Source organism: Pituophis catenifer, unplaced genomic scaffold, assembly GCF_029215685.1.
Source record: "Pituophis catenifer annectens isolate HBS135680 unplaced genomic scaffold, rPitCat1.0.hap2 SCAF_7, whole genome shotgun sequence".
Taxonomy (NCBI): domain Eukaryota; kingdom Metazoa; phylum Chordata; class Lepidosauria; order Squamata; family Colubridae; genus Pituophis; species Pituophis catenifer.
Window position 1 is genome coordinate 4,425,876 of NW_027256887.1, and position 17,256 is coordinate 4,443,131.

Genomic DNA, 17,256 nt, shown 5'->3' on the forward strand with positions numbered 1-17,256 from the left:
ATGGGCTCACAAATGCAGAAGAGAACATACTGAAGCGAAGCCACTGTAAGTGGTGAGGTAACCAAAGCTCAGAAAACCTGAGAAGGACCTCAAAATAAGCCATACCGTCAAGCATCTGTGCCACACCCCCAAGGGGCAATACCAAAGAGACGTGTCTCTCCCGAGGCCATGTTGGATGATATACAAAGCTGGAGATCTAAGCAAAGTCACATCTGAGGCTCCGGAGTCTTACTGGGAAGCAGTTACACTTAATAAACATTCTGCATTGTTCCAGCTTTCTCGATTTCTCCTTCCTGATATTGCTGAATGCAATCTTTACATGCAACAGCTAGTAGTCCAGTGATGGCTAATCTTTTCCGGACCGAGTGCCCAAAGCGCACAGAGCCCTGCGCATGTGCCCCGCTCATGCACGCACGGCCCCCCCACACGTGACCCGCCCCCTGTGCATGCATGCACAAACCTGCCCCCATGCATGTGCATATGCCCCCATGCATGCCCCCCATGCATGTGTGTGTGGCCCCTTACACCCCCCGCACATACGTGGCAAGGACTCGACGACCAGCTGGCCGGCGGGAGGCGTGCGCGCATGCACAGCAGAGCTGAACTGGGGCGCCAGCTCGTGTGCCCACAGAGGCGCTAAGTGCCACCTGTGGCACGCATGCCATAGATTCGCCATTGCAGTACTAGTCCTCGGAACAGCTTGCCTTCTGGAGTTGTGGTGTCCCATCACTGGAGGTCTTCAAGAAATGATAGGACAAGCATTTGTCCGGGATGGTATAAGAACCTCTGCCCTGGCAGGGGGTTGGACTAGATGACCTCCAAGGTCCTTTCCAGCCGTGTGATTCTACAATTCTATGATTCTACAGGCAGTCCTCGACTTACCATCGAGCCCCAAATTTCTGTTCCTAAGCGGGTCAGATTTTACGACCTTTCTTGCCACAGTTGTTAAGTGAATCAGTGCAGTTGGCAAATTAGTAACGTGGTTGATAAGCGAATCCGGCTTCCCCCATTGGGTTTGCTTGTCAGAAGGTCGCAAAAGGGAATCACATGACACACACACACCCCGAGACGCTGCGACCGTCATAAATAGGAGTCCATTGCCAAGCGTCGGAAATTTGAATCACATGACCAGAGGGAACGCTGCAATGGTCGTATGTGTGAAAAATGGACACTTTTCTCAGTGGACCAAACGGTCGCTAACTGAACTGTCGTAAGTCGAGGACTACGTGAACTCCCAAAGCCCAAACCGCCAGCCAGGGTTTTACCTGTTCCTCCACTTGTTGAAGTCTCTATGTAGCTTTCTGGAACCTTTGGGAAAGCGTCCAATTCTTTCACTAAATTCAAAGTCTTCTTCCGATTCAGTCGTCTCATCTTCAGTCGCTTCCTCAACCCCTTCCTTCATATAGACACTGCCTCTGCAGGAGCGTCACTGAGTGAGACAAAAAGCACAAACGTTCGTCTTAAAGCACAGCAGCTGAACAGCGTCATGCAATAATCTGGAATCCAAAATTCTGCAAAGTTCTTATTAATTAATCTTGACTTATGATAAAATCGGAGATAAATAAAATCTTGATTTATTTTTAAATCATAAAAAGCAGAGACATCACCCTGCCAACAAAAGAGCGTATAGTCAAGGCGATGGTTTTCCCAGTTGCAATGGGTGGCTGTGAAAGTTGGACCATAAGAAAGGCTGAGCGCCAAAGAATGGAGGCCTTTGAACTCTGGTGCTGGAGAAGACTCCTGCGAGTCCCTTGGACTGCAAGGCGATCCAACCGGTCGGTCCTAGAGGAGATCAACCCTGACTGCTCTTTAAAAGGCCAGATCCTGAAGAGGAAACTCAAATGCTTTGGCCACCTAATGAGAAGAAAGGAAGGACTCCCTGGAGAAGAGCCTAATGCTGGGAACGATGGAGGGCAAAAGAAGAAGAGGACGGCAGAGAACGAGGTGGCTGGATGGAGTCACTGAAGCAGTCGGCGTGAGCTTAAATGGACTCCAGAGGATGGTAGAGGACAGGAAGGCCTGGAGGAACGTTGTCCATGGGGTCACGATGGATAGGACACGACTTCGCAACTAACAACAACAACAATGCTAAAATCATGTCCAGTCGTTTTTCTTATTCCTCAAATCTATTGAGGAGGGGGGACTTTGCAATGCAAGCACTTCTTCTCCATCTGCTAATAAGCAGATACTCATGCTTCACTACACCTATGGATTTAGTAACCCCTGTCTCTGGTTAGAATACGATAACCTGACCAGAACACGGATAAATGATTTCTACCATCCCCGTTTGCAATAAAGCCATTTAAAAAAAAAAAAAAATTAAAAAATCCCACAGACCATAACATTATTTGAATTAGGGATTGGCTTTCTTCTCTTTCTTTTTTTTTTCTTTTTCTTTTTTGCAACGTGGGCCATGAATTATGCAAATTCCCTTTAAGGCTTTTTTCCATTTACGGATACCAAGCTGCGCTTGAAAGCACTTTATTTGAAATTTCGCTGGAAAGCCAAACCCCTTAACACACAAAGACAATTTCACTCATGAAAGCACAGGTTTGAAAGACAAACACACTCACATATAAAGTGCTTTTCTATCGAAGCATCTGGTCTACCCCAGCATGTGGGAGGGAGCGTACTGCTTCCCTTTCGCCTTTCAGCCCCAATCCAGGAGCCCTCAAGCAGTCGCATTCACGACAAACCATTTTATACCAAATTTATATTTCGCTGATAAAGAAATAAAGGGAGACTAGTATAGATCTATTTCAAGCTATTTAGCTCTCATCAGCTAGCCATACCCTTACTTGGATTCGAACTTGGGCTGCCTGCATGTTAGGCAGTTGTATTAACTTCTGAGCCACAAGTTCTCCTCTCTTCATCAGCTTGAGCCAGGGGAGAGATTAAGTGATTTTCTATCGAGACACCTGGTCAACCCCAACATGTGGGAAGGAGCATACTGCTTCCCTTTTGCCTTTCAGCTCCAATCCAGGAGCCCTCAACAGGGTGGATTTGATTTAAATCGAGTTGATTTAAATCACGATTTAAATCATGATTTAAATCACTAGTAAAAAGGCTTGATTTAAATCAACTAGATTTAATTCATAATTTTTAAAGAGCAACTGTCATCTCTGCTACTCCTTTGACCCGCTGTTGACTCACCGATAGTCCCAGGGTTGCAGAATATACAGCCTCATGCTCCATAACTAAGCTCCATTTCATGCTGAATAAACTAAATTATTTATGTATCTTAAATAGAAAACTATCTTACGATAGATTTTTACCCCAAAAGTTTTTTATTAAAATAAATTCGATAAAAATCAAAAAAATCCGATTTAAATTAAAAAAAATCCGATTTAAGTAAAAAAAATCTGATTTTTTTGATTTAAAAAAAAAAATCATTGATTTTTATCCACCCTGGCCCTCAAGCAGTCGCATTCACGACAAACCATTTTATACCAAATTTATCAGCAAATATAAATTTGATATACATACATACATACATACACACACACATACATACATACATAGTGTTGGGCTGCTGCCAATTTGGGCGAACTGGTAGTTGCAACCTGCGAGTGGGCCCACGCACCTGCCCGGGTGCAATCCCGTTGTATATCGCTGTGTTTTTGATGCTTCATGCATGCGCAGAAGGAACGCGCGAGCGAATTGCCCTGTTTTTTTGATGCCGCACTCATGCGTGGACGGCCCACGCGCTCACATTTCCGGTGCTGGGCGAACCACACACACACACACACACACACACACAAACATATCCGACGACTCAAACATTACCTTGATTCTCTGTTTCTTCTGTGTTACCAAAGAAGGAGGAACCTGACCAGGTTTTGGATAGAGATTCTGAAGCCAAAAAAATAATTGATATTGATCGATAACGTTACAGGAGGTGCGGAGAAGCAGAAAAATTCTAAACGCATCGACCAGAAATCTTCCATCTTTTCCAGCCTTGAGTTACTATCGTGAAATGCCCGACGTGTTTTCATAATAATAATAATAATAATAATAATAATAATAATAATAATAATAATAATAATAATAATATAGCGATATAGCCGAATGTTTGCAGAAGTCAGGCAAAAACCTCAACCAAGAATTTTATCAGCGTTGTTGCAAAAAGGGACAAACGTTTTGTAAAGTTTGCCTCTTCTAAGGTGAGGTTTTGCAACGAACCGTATCCATATAGGATCTGCTGTGAGCCAGTTTATTTTATTTGTGATTATTTTGCTTTTAACCGAATTTAGGAGGAGGAAGGCAGGCATTTCGAGGCCCTTATTTATGGGTCATGTTGTCAATTAGGCTGCAGGGGAAAACATCTTCTTAAAAGCATCGTCCCTCTGCTTTTTAAGACACATCATTTTGTCTGCGAAGAACAAAGTTTATCACATTGATACCGCAGCAATGGGAAGAAGCGGAGAAAAGACGGGGAAAGATTTCAAGACTGCACAAAATGAGCAAAAGAAAGCAAACAGGTTAAATAACATCGATTTTTTTAAAAAAGAGAGATTTTTTTTTAAAAAAAGAATTCTACAGTACATGTAGTCCTTGATTTACTACCGCTACTGAGCCCAAAATTTCCATTGCTAAACGAAGCCATTGTTAAGTGAATTTTGCCCCGTTTTGTGACCTTTCTTGCCACGGTTGTTAAGTGAACTGCTGCAGCGGATACGTGAGTAACGTGATTAAGTGAATCTGGTTTCCCCGTAGACTTTGCTCGTCAGGTGGCAGCAAAAGGGGATCAGGTGACCCTGATACCTCAACCACAACTGGGTCCAAAATTGATGTTGTTAAGCAAGACAGCTGTTAAGTGAGTTTGGGCCCTTTTTATGACATTTCTTGCTGCAGTTGTTAAGTGCACTTGTTAAATTAGCAGCCCAGTTGTTAAGTGAATCACTGCACTTGTTAAATTAGCAGCCCAGTTGTTAAGTGAATCACTGCACTTAAATTAGCAGCCCAGTTGTTAAGTGAATCACTGCACTTGTTAAATTAGCAGCCCAGTTAAGTGAATCACTGCACTTGTTAAATTAGCAGTCCAGTTGTTAAGTGAATCACTGCACTTGTTAAATTAGCAGTCCAGTTGTTAAGTGAATCACTGCACTTGTTAAATTAGCAGCCCAGTTGTTAAGTGAATCACTGCACTTGTTAAATTAGCAGCCCAGTTGTTAAGTGAATCACTGCACTTGTTAAATTAGTAGCCCAGTTGTTAAGTGAATCTGGCTTCTGCATTCACTTTGCTTGTCGGAAGGTCGCAAATCACACGACCCCTGGGACACTGCAACCGTCATAACTATGAATCAGTTGCCATGCGTCGGAATTTTAATCACGTGATCAATGAGGACCGCTGCAAAGGTCATAACTGTGAAAAACTGGTCGTAAGTCACATTTTTCAGTACAGTTGTAACTTTGAACAGTCCCTAAGAATTTGGGAGGCCCTACTGGACAGGAGCTCGTGTTATCCATCATGGCACGATGTAAACAGAATAACAGCAATGAGCAAAAAAAAGAAAACATTTTTCAATGGCTTCTAATTACAATCTGCCCTAATTTCATGTCCCTCAAGTATTCCCTTTACTAGGTAACTTGGAAATTGCAAGCATTTAAGAGGCTTGTTGTTTTTCCACAGGTAACAAACTCAATCTCGCCAAGGCATTGCGTGTGACACGCGTGAATCGCTGCTAAATTTTTCTCTCACATTTTAGGCGGTGAGTTTCTACGGAGCCGTAACATTTCGCAGAATCGATTGCTCTTGGAATATAGAATGAAGCCCGTCATATTTTATACCCAGCCGGAAACCCCGAAGCTCACTGAACTTAGTGTGACTAACCTCTGGGCATATAAAACTGTGCTAAAAAGGTTAAATACAAATTTGGTTTCTTTGGCACCCGAAGTGGGCTGTGCCAGCCAGACCACATCCCAACAAATATTTGTAAAAATGGGTGAGGTTCAGATAAGTTGACTTAAGGAACGAAAATGGGAGCGGATGGATTGTCAAAGCCGCCACACACCAAGTGGAGATTGACAATTACCCGGTTTCCCCGAAAATAAGACCGAACCGGAAAATAAGCCCTAATGCCGTGATGGCGAATCTATGGATGCGGAGCCATATCGGTGGGCACGCGAGCTCAGTTCTGGCGTGCATTCGTGTGCCAGCCAGCTGATTTTCAGGCCTTTTGGGCCCACTGGAAGTCAGGAAAAAGGCTGTTTCCGGCCTCCGGAAGGCCTCCGGGTGGGGGAGGCCATTTTCGCCCTCCCCAGCCTCCTAGAAAGGCTCTGGAGCCTGGGGAGAGTGAAAAACGGGCCTTCTGGTGGGACTGGAAGTTGGCAAACTTCTGAGTCGTCCAACTCACCCCCGTTGGGAATTAGTCAGAAGTAACCTCAGAATGGTTTCTATTCTAACCACTTATTAAGGAGCAAGCCACAAGCAGTGATCGCACAGCCCACGCAAGAAACGAAACCTACTTAAAAGGCCGATTTAACTTGGCAAGCCCTGTTCTAAACCGACAGAACGTGATACCTTGATAAGCAATTGTCCTGTCCGTTTCCAAAGTGTTGGGTAGTTTCCTTGTAACCTGGGTGGATGGATGGATGGATGGATAAGATATGGATAAGATATAGATAGGAGATATAGATAGATAGATAGATAGATAGATAGATAGATAGATAGATAGCTAGATAGACAGACAGACAGATAGAGATAAATAAAGAGAGAGAGAGAGAGAGAGAGAGAGAGATGGATGGATGGATACCAGTAGATAAATTGATAGATAGATAGAAAGAAATAGATTGATAGGAGAGAGAGAGAAAGAGATGGATGGATACTGGTAGATAGCTAGCTAGCTATAGATACGTAGGAGATATAGATAGATTAGATAGATAGATAGATAGATAGATAGATAGATAGATAGATAGATAGATAGATAGAAAGATAGGGAGAGAGATAGTTACTACAAGATAGTAGTGGAGGATAGATGGTTTTGCATTGGAAAATTTAATGAGGTTTACACAGTAAGCAGCAGAGCTAAAATGCAGATAATGTTAGGACTTTGGATCTTAACATTAGTTGATCTTATAAAATAAGTGCTACAGAAAGGCCTGTAAGGATCTAGTAAGTCCAGGGGATCATTTTGATCTATTCAGCAGTTGGTCTAGGAGCATAATACAAGTAGTTCTCAACTTACGACCACAACCGAGTCCAAAATTTCTGTTGCTAAGCAAGACAACCTATCTCACCGCATTTGTTAAGCCGAGTCACTGAGGTTAAGTTAATAATTATATTTAATTTAATAATATATTAATAATAATCAAGTTAATTCACGGTTGTTAAGTGAATCTGGCTTCCCCCATTAATTTTGCTTGTCGGAAGGTCGCCAAATCACATGACCCCCGGGACACTGCAACCGTCATAAATGTGAGTCGGTTACCAAGCACCTGAAATTCGATCGCGTGAATATTGGGACGCTGCAACGGTTTTAAGCGTGAAAAATGAGTCACTTTTTTTCAGTGCCGTTGTAACTTGGATCGGTCACTAAATGAACTGTTGTAAGTCGAGGACTACCTGCATTCAGCAGTTGGTCCAGGAGCAAAATATTGCAGCAATAAAGCATTGCTATCAACCCTAGAGATTGTCAACCCTCTCTTAATTCCCCTTTTGTAAAGGATGAGTAAAGCACCGAAAGCACGCCTGGCTCTTTAGAAAGCATTAAGTAACTGGAACAGTTACAGAAGTGAAAAACAGAGACGATGGCAACTTATACACCCCTAATGTTGTAATGAACTCAAGCGTGAACTGTGCAGGATATTGACTTTTCATAATTATTTTTTCAATGCCAAACACAATCCTGTTCTGCAACTTACCTGCGTCCCTTTTCTAATGCGCACCTCTAGCAAGGCAGCCTATCAGCAATTGCCAAATCGCCTTTTAAAATGAAAACGAGGAAAGGAACTTCTAGGGATCCTTATTTATTTATTTTTTTTATTTCCTTCTTCTCCTTGTACGTTTTCTCTCCCCGACAATCCCTACGGGCCATTCACAAAAATTTGAGATTCCAATATTTAAAGGAATGACTAACTTTAATTTTGTGGTTCTGGAATGGTGAAGGAGAAGAGGGAAGAACACGTTTAAATTTGGACCTTCTGCGTTCCCTCTTTCATCCTACTTCCTTGGTCACCGCACTCCAACGTCGACCCACACAAAAAAAGTGTCTCTTAACTCGAGGGCAGGTAAGCACCTTCACACAAACGCCCCACAATTATATCCAATGTTTTCCCCAAAATAAGACACCCCTGATAATAAGCCCAGGCTGTTAGTGCATGGCAATAAGGCCAAGGACTTATTTCAGGGTTCAAAAAAATCCAAGACAGGGTCTTATTTTCAGGGAAACATGGTATTAGCTTTACTATTGTTGGAAGAAATATCCATCTGGTTCAGTTCCAAGCTGAGAGAGACGACACTGGAAACATGGACGCTGATTGGAAAGATGTTTTATTGATGGACGGGACTCACATGGGTTTTGAGGTCCTGGTGCAGCTGAACACATGGAACAGAGAGAAATATTTATACCCTCTCTTGGGTCTTGCGCTTGAGCTTGCTGTTCCTGTGCAAGAACATGTGTTCTATTGGTTGTCAGACTCCCGGAGGGCTATGCAGTGGGTCATAGCTAACTTTTTGTTGCGAAGTCGTGTCCGACCCATCGTGACCCCATGGACAACGTTCCTCCAGGCCTTCCTGTCCTCTACCATCCCCCGGAGTCCATTGAAGCTCACGCCGACGGCTTCAGGGACTCCATCCAGCCACCTCGTTCTCTGCCGTCCCCTTCTTCTTTTGCCCTCCATCGTTCCCAGCATTAGGCTCTTCTCCAGTGAGTCCTTCCTTCTCATTAGGTGGCCAAAGGATTTGAGTTTCCTCTTCAGGATCTGGCCTTCTAAAGAGAAGTCAGGGTTGATCTCCTCTAGGACTGACCGGTTGGATGGCCTTGCAGTCCAAGGGACTCGCAGGAGTCTTCATCCTGCACCATCGTTCAAAGGCCTCCATTCTTTGGCGCTCAGCCTTCCTTATGGTCCAACTTCCACAGCCATCCATTGCAACTGGGAAAACCATCGCCTTGACTAAACGCACTTTTGTTGGCAGGGTGATGTCTCTGCTTTTTAGTATGCTGTCTAGATTTGCCATAGCTTTCCACCCCAGGTGCAAGTGTCTTTTAATTTCTTGGCTGCAGTCCCCATCTGCGGTGACCTTGGAGCCCAGGAAAATAAAATCTGTCACTACCTCTGTTTCTTCCCCGTCTATTTGCCAGGAATCGAGAGGGCCGGATGCCTTTTCAATTCGTAACATTTTAGGTTGTGTGAATTAAGTTTGATTGAACCTTGGGCTCATGTAATATCCCCAGGTGATTTTGCAATGCAGTGAGCCCCGTTGCTTAGATAACCCTATAATGTCCTGGAGGTTCATGTCTTAATCCCATCACCCTGGAGCTGAAGGTCTTCTGTCTTGTAGATAGGCTGGCCCAGTCCTGCTCCACGGGCACCAAATAATCGCTGGGGGCAGGGAGCTGCTCTTTGTCTTTAAAAACATGTTTCTCCTTTTCTCATGCAGGGAAAGATAATATTCTGCCTTTTTAATATTTCCTAGAATACTTCATTTGTCTAGGAGAGGGAGAGGTGCTAATTTCCTACGCTATTATTGGGAGTTTGCTTCCTTCAGTTCAGAACGTGGTGTATAAGTGATGCTTGACCAGTGTCCGCAGTATTGTTGTGGATGCTACAATACACTTCCTCTCCATGACCAGTTTTCTTTGTTACTTTCTGGGAGGGGGCTTCGTGGTATCCGAAGCGGAACAACTCGATTGTGTAATAGCTTTATACCATATAGTATCAATTTTGTTAACTCTCAAGTCTTTCCTACCCCAGCCCCCACAATGTATTCTAAATGGTCTGTGTGATATATCTATATTTATCTATCTCTGTGTGTGTATGCATACATATATACAGTGGTGGGATTCAGCCGGTTCGGGAGAAGCGGTAGTTAAATTGCTGGCTGGCCCCACCCCTTCCCGGAGTCCCCACGCGCCCCATTTTGGCTCCCAGGTAAGTGCAAGGAGGCCTACTAGGCCCAAAATGGGACGAGCCCCCCCCGCAGCCCGTTTTTGCTCCCAGGGGGATGCAGGAGGCCGAGTGCTGCCTGTCACACACCCCTGGCCACGCCCACCCAGCTGGTCATTAGGGCAGAGAACCGGTTGTTAAATTATTTGAATAATTTGAATTATTTGAATCCCACCACTGCATGCATGCATACACACACACACACACACACACACACACACACACACACACACACACACAAGACAGACAGACGTATATTCCTCAACTTACAACAGTCCATTTAGTGGCCATTCAAAGTTACAACGGCGCAGAAAAAAGTGACTTATGACCGTTTTTCACACTTAAGACCGTTGCCGCCATCCCCGTGGTCATGGGATCAAAATTCAGACCCTTGGCAACTGTCTCATATTCGCGACGGGTTGTAGCGGCGTCCCGAAGTCATGTTATCTATCCCCTTTTGTGACTCTCTGACAAGCAAAGACAACGGGGAAGCCAGATTCTCACTTAACAACCATGTGACTCACTTAACAAAAGACAACGATTCACTTGAGGCCTGTGGCAAGAAAAGTCGTAAAACGGGGCAAAACTCACTTAACCAATGTTTCACTTAGCAGCGTAAATTTTGGGCTCAATTATGGCCATTACTCGAGGAATATCTATCTATCTATCTATCTATCTATCTATCTATCTAATCAAAAGTGTTTTTCTATCGAGACACCTGGTCTATATCTATCTATCTATCTATCTATCTATCTATCTATCTATCTATCTATCTATCTATCTTTATTTTACTTTATTTTGGATTTATATACCGCCCTACTCCCGAAGGACTCGGGGCGGTGAACAGCCAAAAGATAAAACACACATAATACAAAATTTAAAAAACAATGTAAAAGCACATTAGATAATTTGGCCCATACAGATTAAAACACCCCTATTGTTTTAAAACAAATTTAAAATTAACAATTAAAAGGAAGTTAGGCCAGCCTGTTGAAATAAAAAGATTTTGAGGGCACGGCGGAAAGTGCGTATCTCCGGGGGGAGCTCATTCCAAATGGCAGGTGCCCCCACAGAGAAGGTGTCATCTATCTATCTATCTATCTATCTATCTATCTATCTATCTATCTATCTATCATCTGCCTATCTACTTACCTACCTATCGTCTATCTCTGTATATGTATCATCTATCTATCTATCTATCTATCTATCTATCTATCTATCTATCTATCTATCAAAACTATTTTTCTATCACGACACCTGGTCTACCCCAGCATGTGGGAGGGAGCATACTGCATCCCTTTCGCCTTTCAGCTCCAATCCAGGAGCTCTCAAGCAGTCGCATTCACGACAAACCATTTTATACCACTGGTATACATACACATACACATGCATACATATACATACATGAATACATACATATACATACATGCATGAGTACACACACATACATACATGCATGCATTCATACATACATACACACACATATTCTTTTGAGAGCAGGCATCAGAATTTCATTTTTTTAATGTGTGTCAGTGTGTCCAGAGGAAAAAAATCTCGCCAAGAGCTGCTTGTAGAAATGTGTCACCTTTCCCACTTTCACATCACAACCACAACTGAATGAAAACAGCCTTTTTAAAAGCATCGCGGAGAGGAGTCTAAATTTCCATGGTAATAAGCAACTTACATTACGAGCTGCAGACTCTTAACATGCTTTTTCCTAACAGATCCTCCTTGTAAGATTTTGGGGTGCTTCTGCACCAAAAGTTCACAAGGCTAATCTTTCCTTGTCCCCGGAGGAAACTTCCTCTGCACAAACACAACTACATTTGCCAAATTGCACACCAACTGTTGATTTCCCTGGCAATCGTGAGAATGGTCTTACTGCAACGACAGTCAACATGGGGAAAAAAAGGGGTGTTTTTTTGTGATTTTTTTGCAATTGACAGATGTCAAAATGCAAACCGATTTAAGGCTGTTTGGGGGGGGGCGAGAGGGGACTTGAAAAAAAAAAAATCTCAGCCCTCCTTCAAGTCAAACCTCAACTTTTACTCAAAAGCAACAACATTTCAATCAATTCCGAGCCGCTCATTTAACCCCACTGAGATGTAGTCACTGCCGTTAGGCCTCGGCTTTCAACCGTCCGTTTAGTGACCGTTCAAAGTTACCACGGCACTGGCAAAAGTGACATACGACCGTTTTTCATACTTACCACCATCGCTGCAGCATCCCCTGTAATCCCACAATCAAAATGGCAACGGATTCGTACTTATGACGGCTGCCGTGTCCCAGGATCATGTCATCCGTTTCTGTGACCTTCTGACCAGCAGTGGGGGAAGCCGGATTCGCTTAAACGACCGAGTTACTAACTTAACTGCACCGATTCACTTAACCACCGTGGCAAGAAAAGTCGTAAAACAGGGCAAAACTCACTTCACGGATGTCTCACTTTTTTTTCCAATAATTTTTATTAATATATTCTATATATTATTCTCTCTCTCTCTCTCTCTCTCTCTCTCTCTCTCTCTCTCTCTCTCTCTATATATATATATATATATATATATATATATATATATATATATATATGGATGTCTCACTTAACGGCGTAAATTTTGGGCTCAATCATGGTCGTAAGTTGAGGACTGCCTGTACTAACTCAGAAAGCTTTATACTAACTATTTTAAAAGGGGAATATTGGTAGCTCAGGGTTGACATCAGGGAATCCTTGGTGCTCTTTGAACTTGCTTGTTTTCTTTGCAAACGTTTCGTGACCCAGCTAGGTAACATCATCAGTGCTGAAAGAAGGAGGAGGAGGAGGAGATGGTCTGTGGGAATCCTTGGTGCTCTCTGAGCTTGTTTTCTTGCAGACGTTTCATGACCCAACTAGGTAACATCATCAGTGCTAAGAGGCAGCGGGGTTTGTGGAGAGGAGGAGATGATCTGTGGGATTCTTGGTGCTCTCTGAGCTTGTTTTCTTGCAAACGTTTCATTACCCAAGTAGGTTACATCATCAGTGCTAGTAAGGTGGGGTTTGCTGTCAGTTTATATTCTGGTGTCTTGCCCTGTGAGTGTTTGCGGTGGCGGTTTTAGAGATTCTTCGGTTGGGCTGTTTACTGACGGCTCTTTGGCAGTTTCTTGATTGGGGTTACTTGATGGTTGGTCTGAATTTAAGCTTGGAGTTAAAACGCCAGGGAGTTCCTAGAAGCCTGGCACTCTGACAAATCTGCCATCAACAGACACATAGAGGTTAACGACATCTACGCAAAGGAGACAATCAACCAGCCCAAAAGGGAACAAAAAGACGCCAGCACTTCTCCACAGATCAGCAAAGATTAACTCCAAGGTTAATGTCAGACATCGAGTAAACAATCCGCCAATCAAGAAACTGCCAAAGAGCCATCAGTAAACAACCCAACCAAAGAATCTCCGAGGCTGCCGCCACCCACACTGCCACCCACAATATAAACCCACAACTCTTCCTCCTCCTCCTCTTCCATTCCACAAACCCCCCACTCCCTTCTAGCACTGATGGTGTTACCTAGTATGGTAATGAAACTTCTGCAAGAAAACAAGCAAGCTCAGGGAGCACCAAGGACCCTTCCTCATGTCAACCCTGAGCTACCAATATCCCCCCTTTAAAATAGTTAGTATAAAAGCTGTCTGAGTTAGTACAGGCAGTCCTCAATTTATGACCACAATGGACGGCCAAAAATTACCGTTAAGTCAGTCTTCCCCCCTGCTCTGCAAACCTCCCTCCCTCCTAGCAGTGATGATGTTACCTAGTTGGGTCATGCAACGTCTGGAAGAAAACAAGCAAGCTCAGGGAGCACCAAGGACCCCACAGACTTCCTCCTCCTCCTCTTCCCCCTCCCCTCCGCAAACCTCCCTCCCTCCTAGCATTGATGATGCTGCCTAGTTGGGTCACGCAACGTCCACCAAGAAAACAAGCAGGCTCAGAGAGCCCCAAGGACCTCCATAGTCCCCTCTCCTCCTCCGCAAACCTCCCTCCCTCCTAGCACTGATGATGCTGCCTAGTTGGGTCACGCAACGTCCAAGAAAACAAGCAAGCTCAGAGAGCCCCAAGGAACCTTCCGCTAAACCATTTTCATTAAGGAACAAAAAAAGCCTTAGGGGAAAGAAAGAGGAAATGCAAAGCAGCCGCAAGCATAGATCCCGTTGCTCACCCACCCAAAATATAAATCTACTTAAAAAGGGGTGATTTCACTTGACACGTCCTTATTCTACAGATAGAATTGGGGAGGGGGGAATAATAATAATAATAATAATAATAATAATAATAATAATAATAATAATAATAATAATAATAGCAGCCCAAGCACCTGGGTGCAATTGCAACTGTTTGCAAACACCCAACGCCACCACCAGATCTTCCAAGGTGCAAAACCTCCCCCACCCCAACTTTGGCATCCCTGCCCTAGCTGGCACCACATTCCCACGTTCAAAAAAAAAAACCAAAAAATCCCCCAAAATGACTTTCAATGACTTCCAAGCCATTTGGGCATGCCAATTCCCCCGTTCTCTTGCCCCCTCTCCCCCCCTGCAAGGAGGGCAAAAAAAATCAAATAAAATCCCCGCTTTCTTTTCCCGTGTACAACATTCACACGTGCAGCAGGGACAAAAAGAGGGAAGGCTGGCGGGGTCACGTGCGCCAAAGCGGACCCGGGAAGGGGAAGGGGGGGCGAGACGGATACCTCCCACCCACCCCCACACAAAGCAAAGACACCCCGGGAAAAAAGAACCGAGGTCGAAGGGGACTCACCTTCCCCGCCGCATCTCCGCAACAGCAGGCAGCAGCAGCGGCGGCGGCGGCAGCGTTCGGGTCCGTTCGGGCGTCGAGCCGAAGAGCCGAGCGGGCAGCCGGGAACCCGAAAGAGCTTCGTCGAATGGAACGCCGCGACGTCAGCAAACTCCGGCCAATGAGAACGCCGCTTCCCGGCTCTATGCGGGGTGAGGGGGGGGTGGGGGGACGACGACCCGCCCCTTTGGCTTCCTGGAAGAAAAAAAAAAACAAAACACCACCAACCACGGGAAGTTTAGGACCTGAAAGCCCTTCTATAAAACTCCTCTATGGTTTTGTAACCGGACTCCGCCTTTGCCTCCTCGCGCCCTTTTTTTTTCCAGCCCAGCCCTCGGCGGTTTTTTAAACGCGAGCATGTTTTAGAGACGTTCTTGCCAGAGGGGGCGCTGTTGCTTTTGCCGTTGCAGAACTTCCCTCGGGGAACGTTTTTGCAAGCGTTGTCTGCTTTTATATATATATTAATATATATATGCTTTAATATAATATATATACACACACACACATATATATATACACATATACATATACATATATATATGAAAAAACATATATATTAATATATTAATATATTAAAGCATATATATATTAATATATTAATAAATTAATATATTAAATATATATATTTAATATCCATATCCATATCTATATCTATATCTATATCTATATCTATATCTATATCTATATCTATATCTATATATAGTTGGGTAATGAAATGTCTGCAAGAAAACCACCAAGTTTAGATAGCACCAAGAGCCCCGCAGTCGTCCTCTCAGCAAACATCAATCCCTTCCAGCACTGATGACGTTACCTAGTTGGGTGATGAAACGTCTGCAAGAAAACCACCAAGTTTAGATAGCACCAAGAGCCCCACAGTTGTCCTCCTCTCAGCAAACATCAATCCTTTCTAGCACTGATGATGTTATCTAGTTGGGTGATGAAACGTCTGCAAGAAAACCACCAAGTCTAGAGAGCACCAAGAGCCCCACTAAAGTAGGACGTAAAGTGAGAAAAGTGAAATGATACGGAGTTGGATTGGATGACCTCTAAAGGCCCCTCCACCTAGCTATTGTAAGAGACATTTTCTGAGTTTGAAATGTCAAATCACAGAGTTAGCTAGCTTTCTCACCTCCGAGTCAAAGTGTAGAGCTAAAACCACATAAGTCAATATGAAACTAGTATTTCCTGCATGATGCCTGTGTCTCGGACGCAAGATATAATCAGCTTCTCTGCCCAGCAATAAGGGGCCTAGCCAATAGGAATGATCTAACATATTTCTTTTTTTTTTTTGCTGCTTTTGAAGACTATAAGAATGCTTGTCTTAATCAGAACGTTGTTCAGATGTTAGATGGTTATCTTTTCTGTCTGAACCTTTGGCCAAAATAAAGCTTCTCTTGATCTCGAAGTCTGGGTCCTTCGATTTTCTACAACACCACAGTCCTCCTCCTCTCAGCAAACATCATTCCCTTTCAGCACTGATGATGTTACCTAGTTGGGTGATGAAATGCCTGCAAGAAAACCACAAAGCTTATACAGCACCAAGAACCCCACAGTCCTCCTCCTCCTCTCTGCAAACTCCACTCCCTTCCAGCACTGATGATGTTACCTACTCTGTTTCCCTGAAAATAAGACATCCTGAAAATAAGACCTAGCATGGTTTTATGTATGTGCCTAATATAAGCCCTACCCCCCAAAAAATAAGCCCTACTTAAGACCCTGCACGGCCAGCCTCCTATCTCACTGTGAGCAAGCAGAAAAAGTGGCCCTCCTGCACATGAGGGGAAAAGTAAGATATCCCCTGAAAATAAGCCCTAGTGCCTATTTCGGGACCCAAAAGAAAATAAGACCCAGTCTTATTTTGGGGGAAACACAGTAGTTGGGTCATGAAACGCCTGCAAGAAAATAACCAGCCTCAGAATCTACAGAGATTCAAAGAATCTCAAAGAAAAATAAGAAAACTCTGTTGCCTTTTGGAAAAGCATTTTTGGGACAACCAAACTGAGAGATCACCAAGGATCTCACAGTCTTTCTCCTCCACGCCTTATTCCACTCCACAAACCCCACTCCCTTCTAGCACTGATAATGTTAGCTAGTTAGGTAATGAAATGTCTGTAAGAAAACCACCAAGGTGAGAGAGCACCAAGGACCCCACAGTTCAACCCCAAAACTTTTAGATGAGACTATTTTTTGTGGAGTGGGGAGCTTTAGGGACACCAAGTGAAATCCAATCTTGGGGCAACTTCTATAGTGCGAAAAGGAGGAAGAGCCAAGTTTTAATGCTGGCTCCGCTTCTTGCCTTAGAAATTCCTTCTGTCAGCACTTCAACCTGCATTTAC

General features: G+C 43.9%; 1 protein-coding gene across 2 annotated transcripts in view; it reads right to left on the bottom strand.

Annotated features, from left to right (window-relative positions):
* ERGIC2 (ERGIC and golgi 2) overlaps positions 1 to 14,967 on the bottom strand; it is a 43,750-nt gene extending 28,783 nt beyond the window's left edge. Inside the window, exons 1-3 of one of the 2 annotated variants that reach the window (XM_070946800.1) lie at positions 14,885 to 14,947; positions 3,787 to 3,852; positions 1,266 to 1,429 (exon numbers count right to left, since the gene is read on the bottom strand). In XM_070946800.1, the coding sequence (XP_070802901.1) occupies positions 1,266 to 1,371 (106 nt within the window). In that variant the 5' untranslated portion in view covers positions 1,372 to 1,429; positions 3,787 to 3,852; positions 14,885 to 14,947. Of the gene's footprint in view, positions 1 to 1,265; positions 1,430 to 3,786; positions 3,853 to 14,884 lie in introns of both variants that reach the window. The other variant, XM_070946801.1, reaches the window with a different exon arrangement.
* Between the last annotated feature and the right edge of the window lie 2,289 nt (positions 14,968 to 17,256).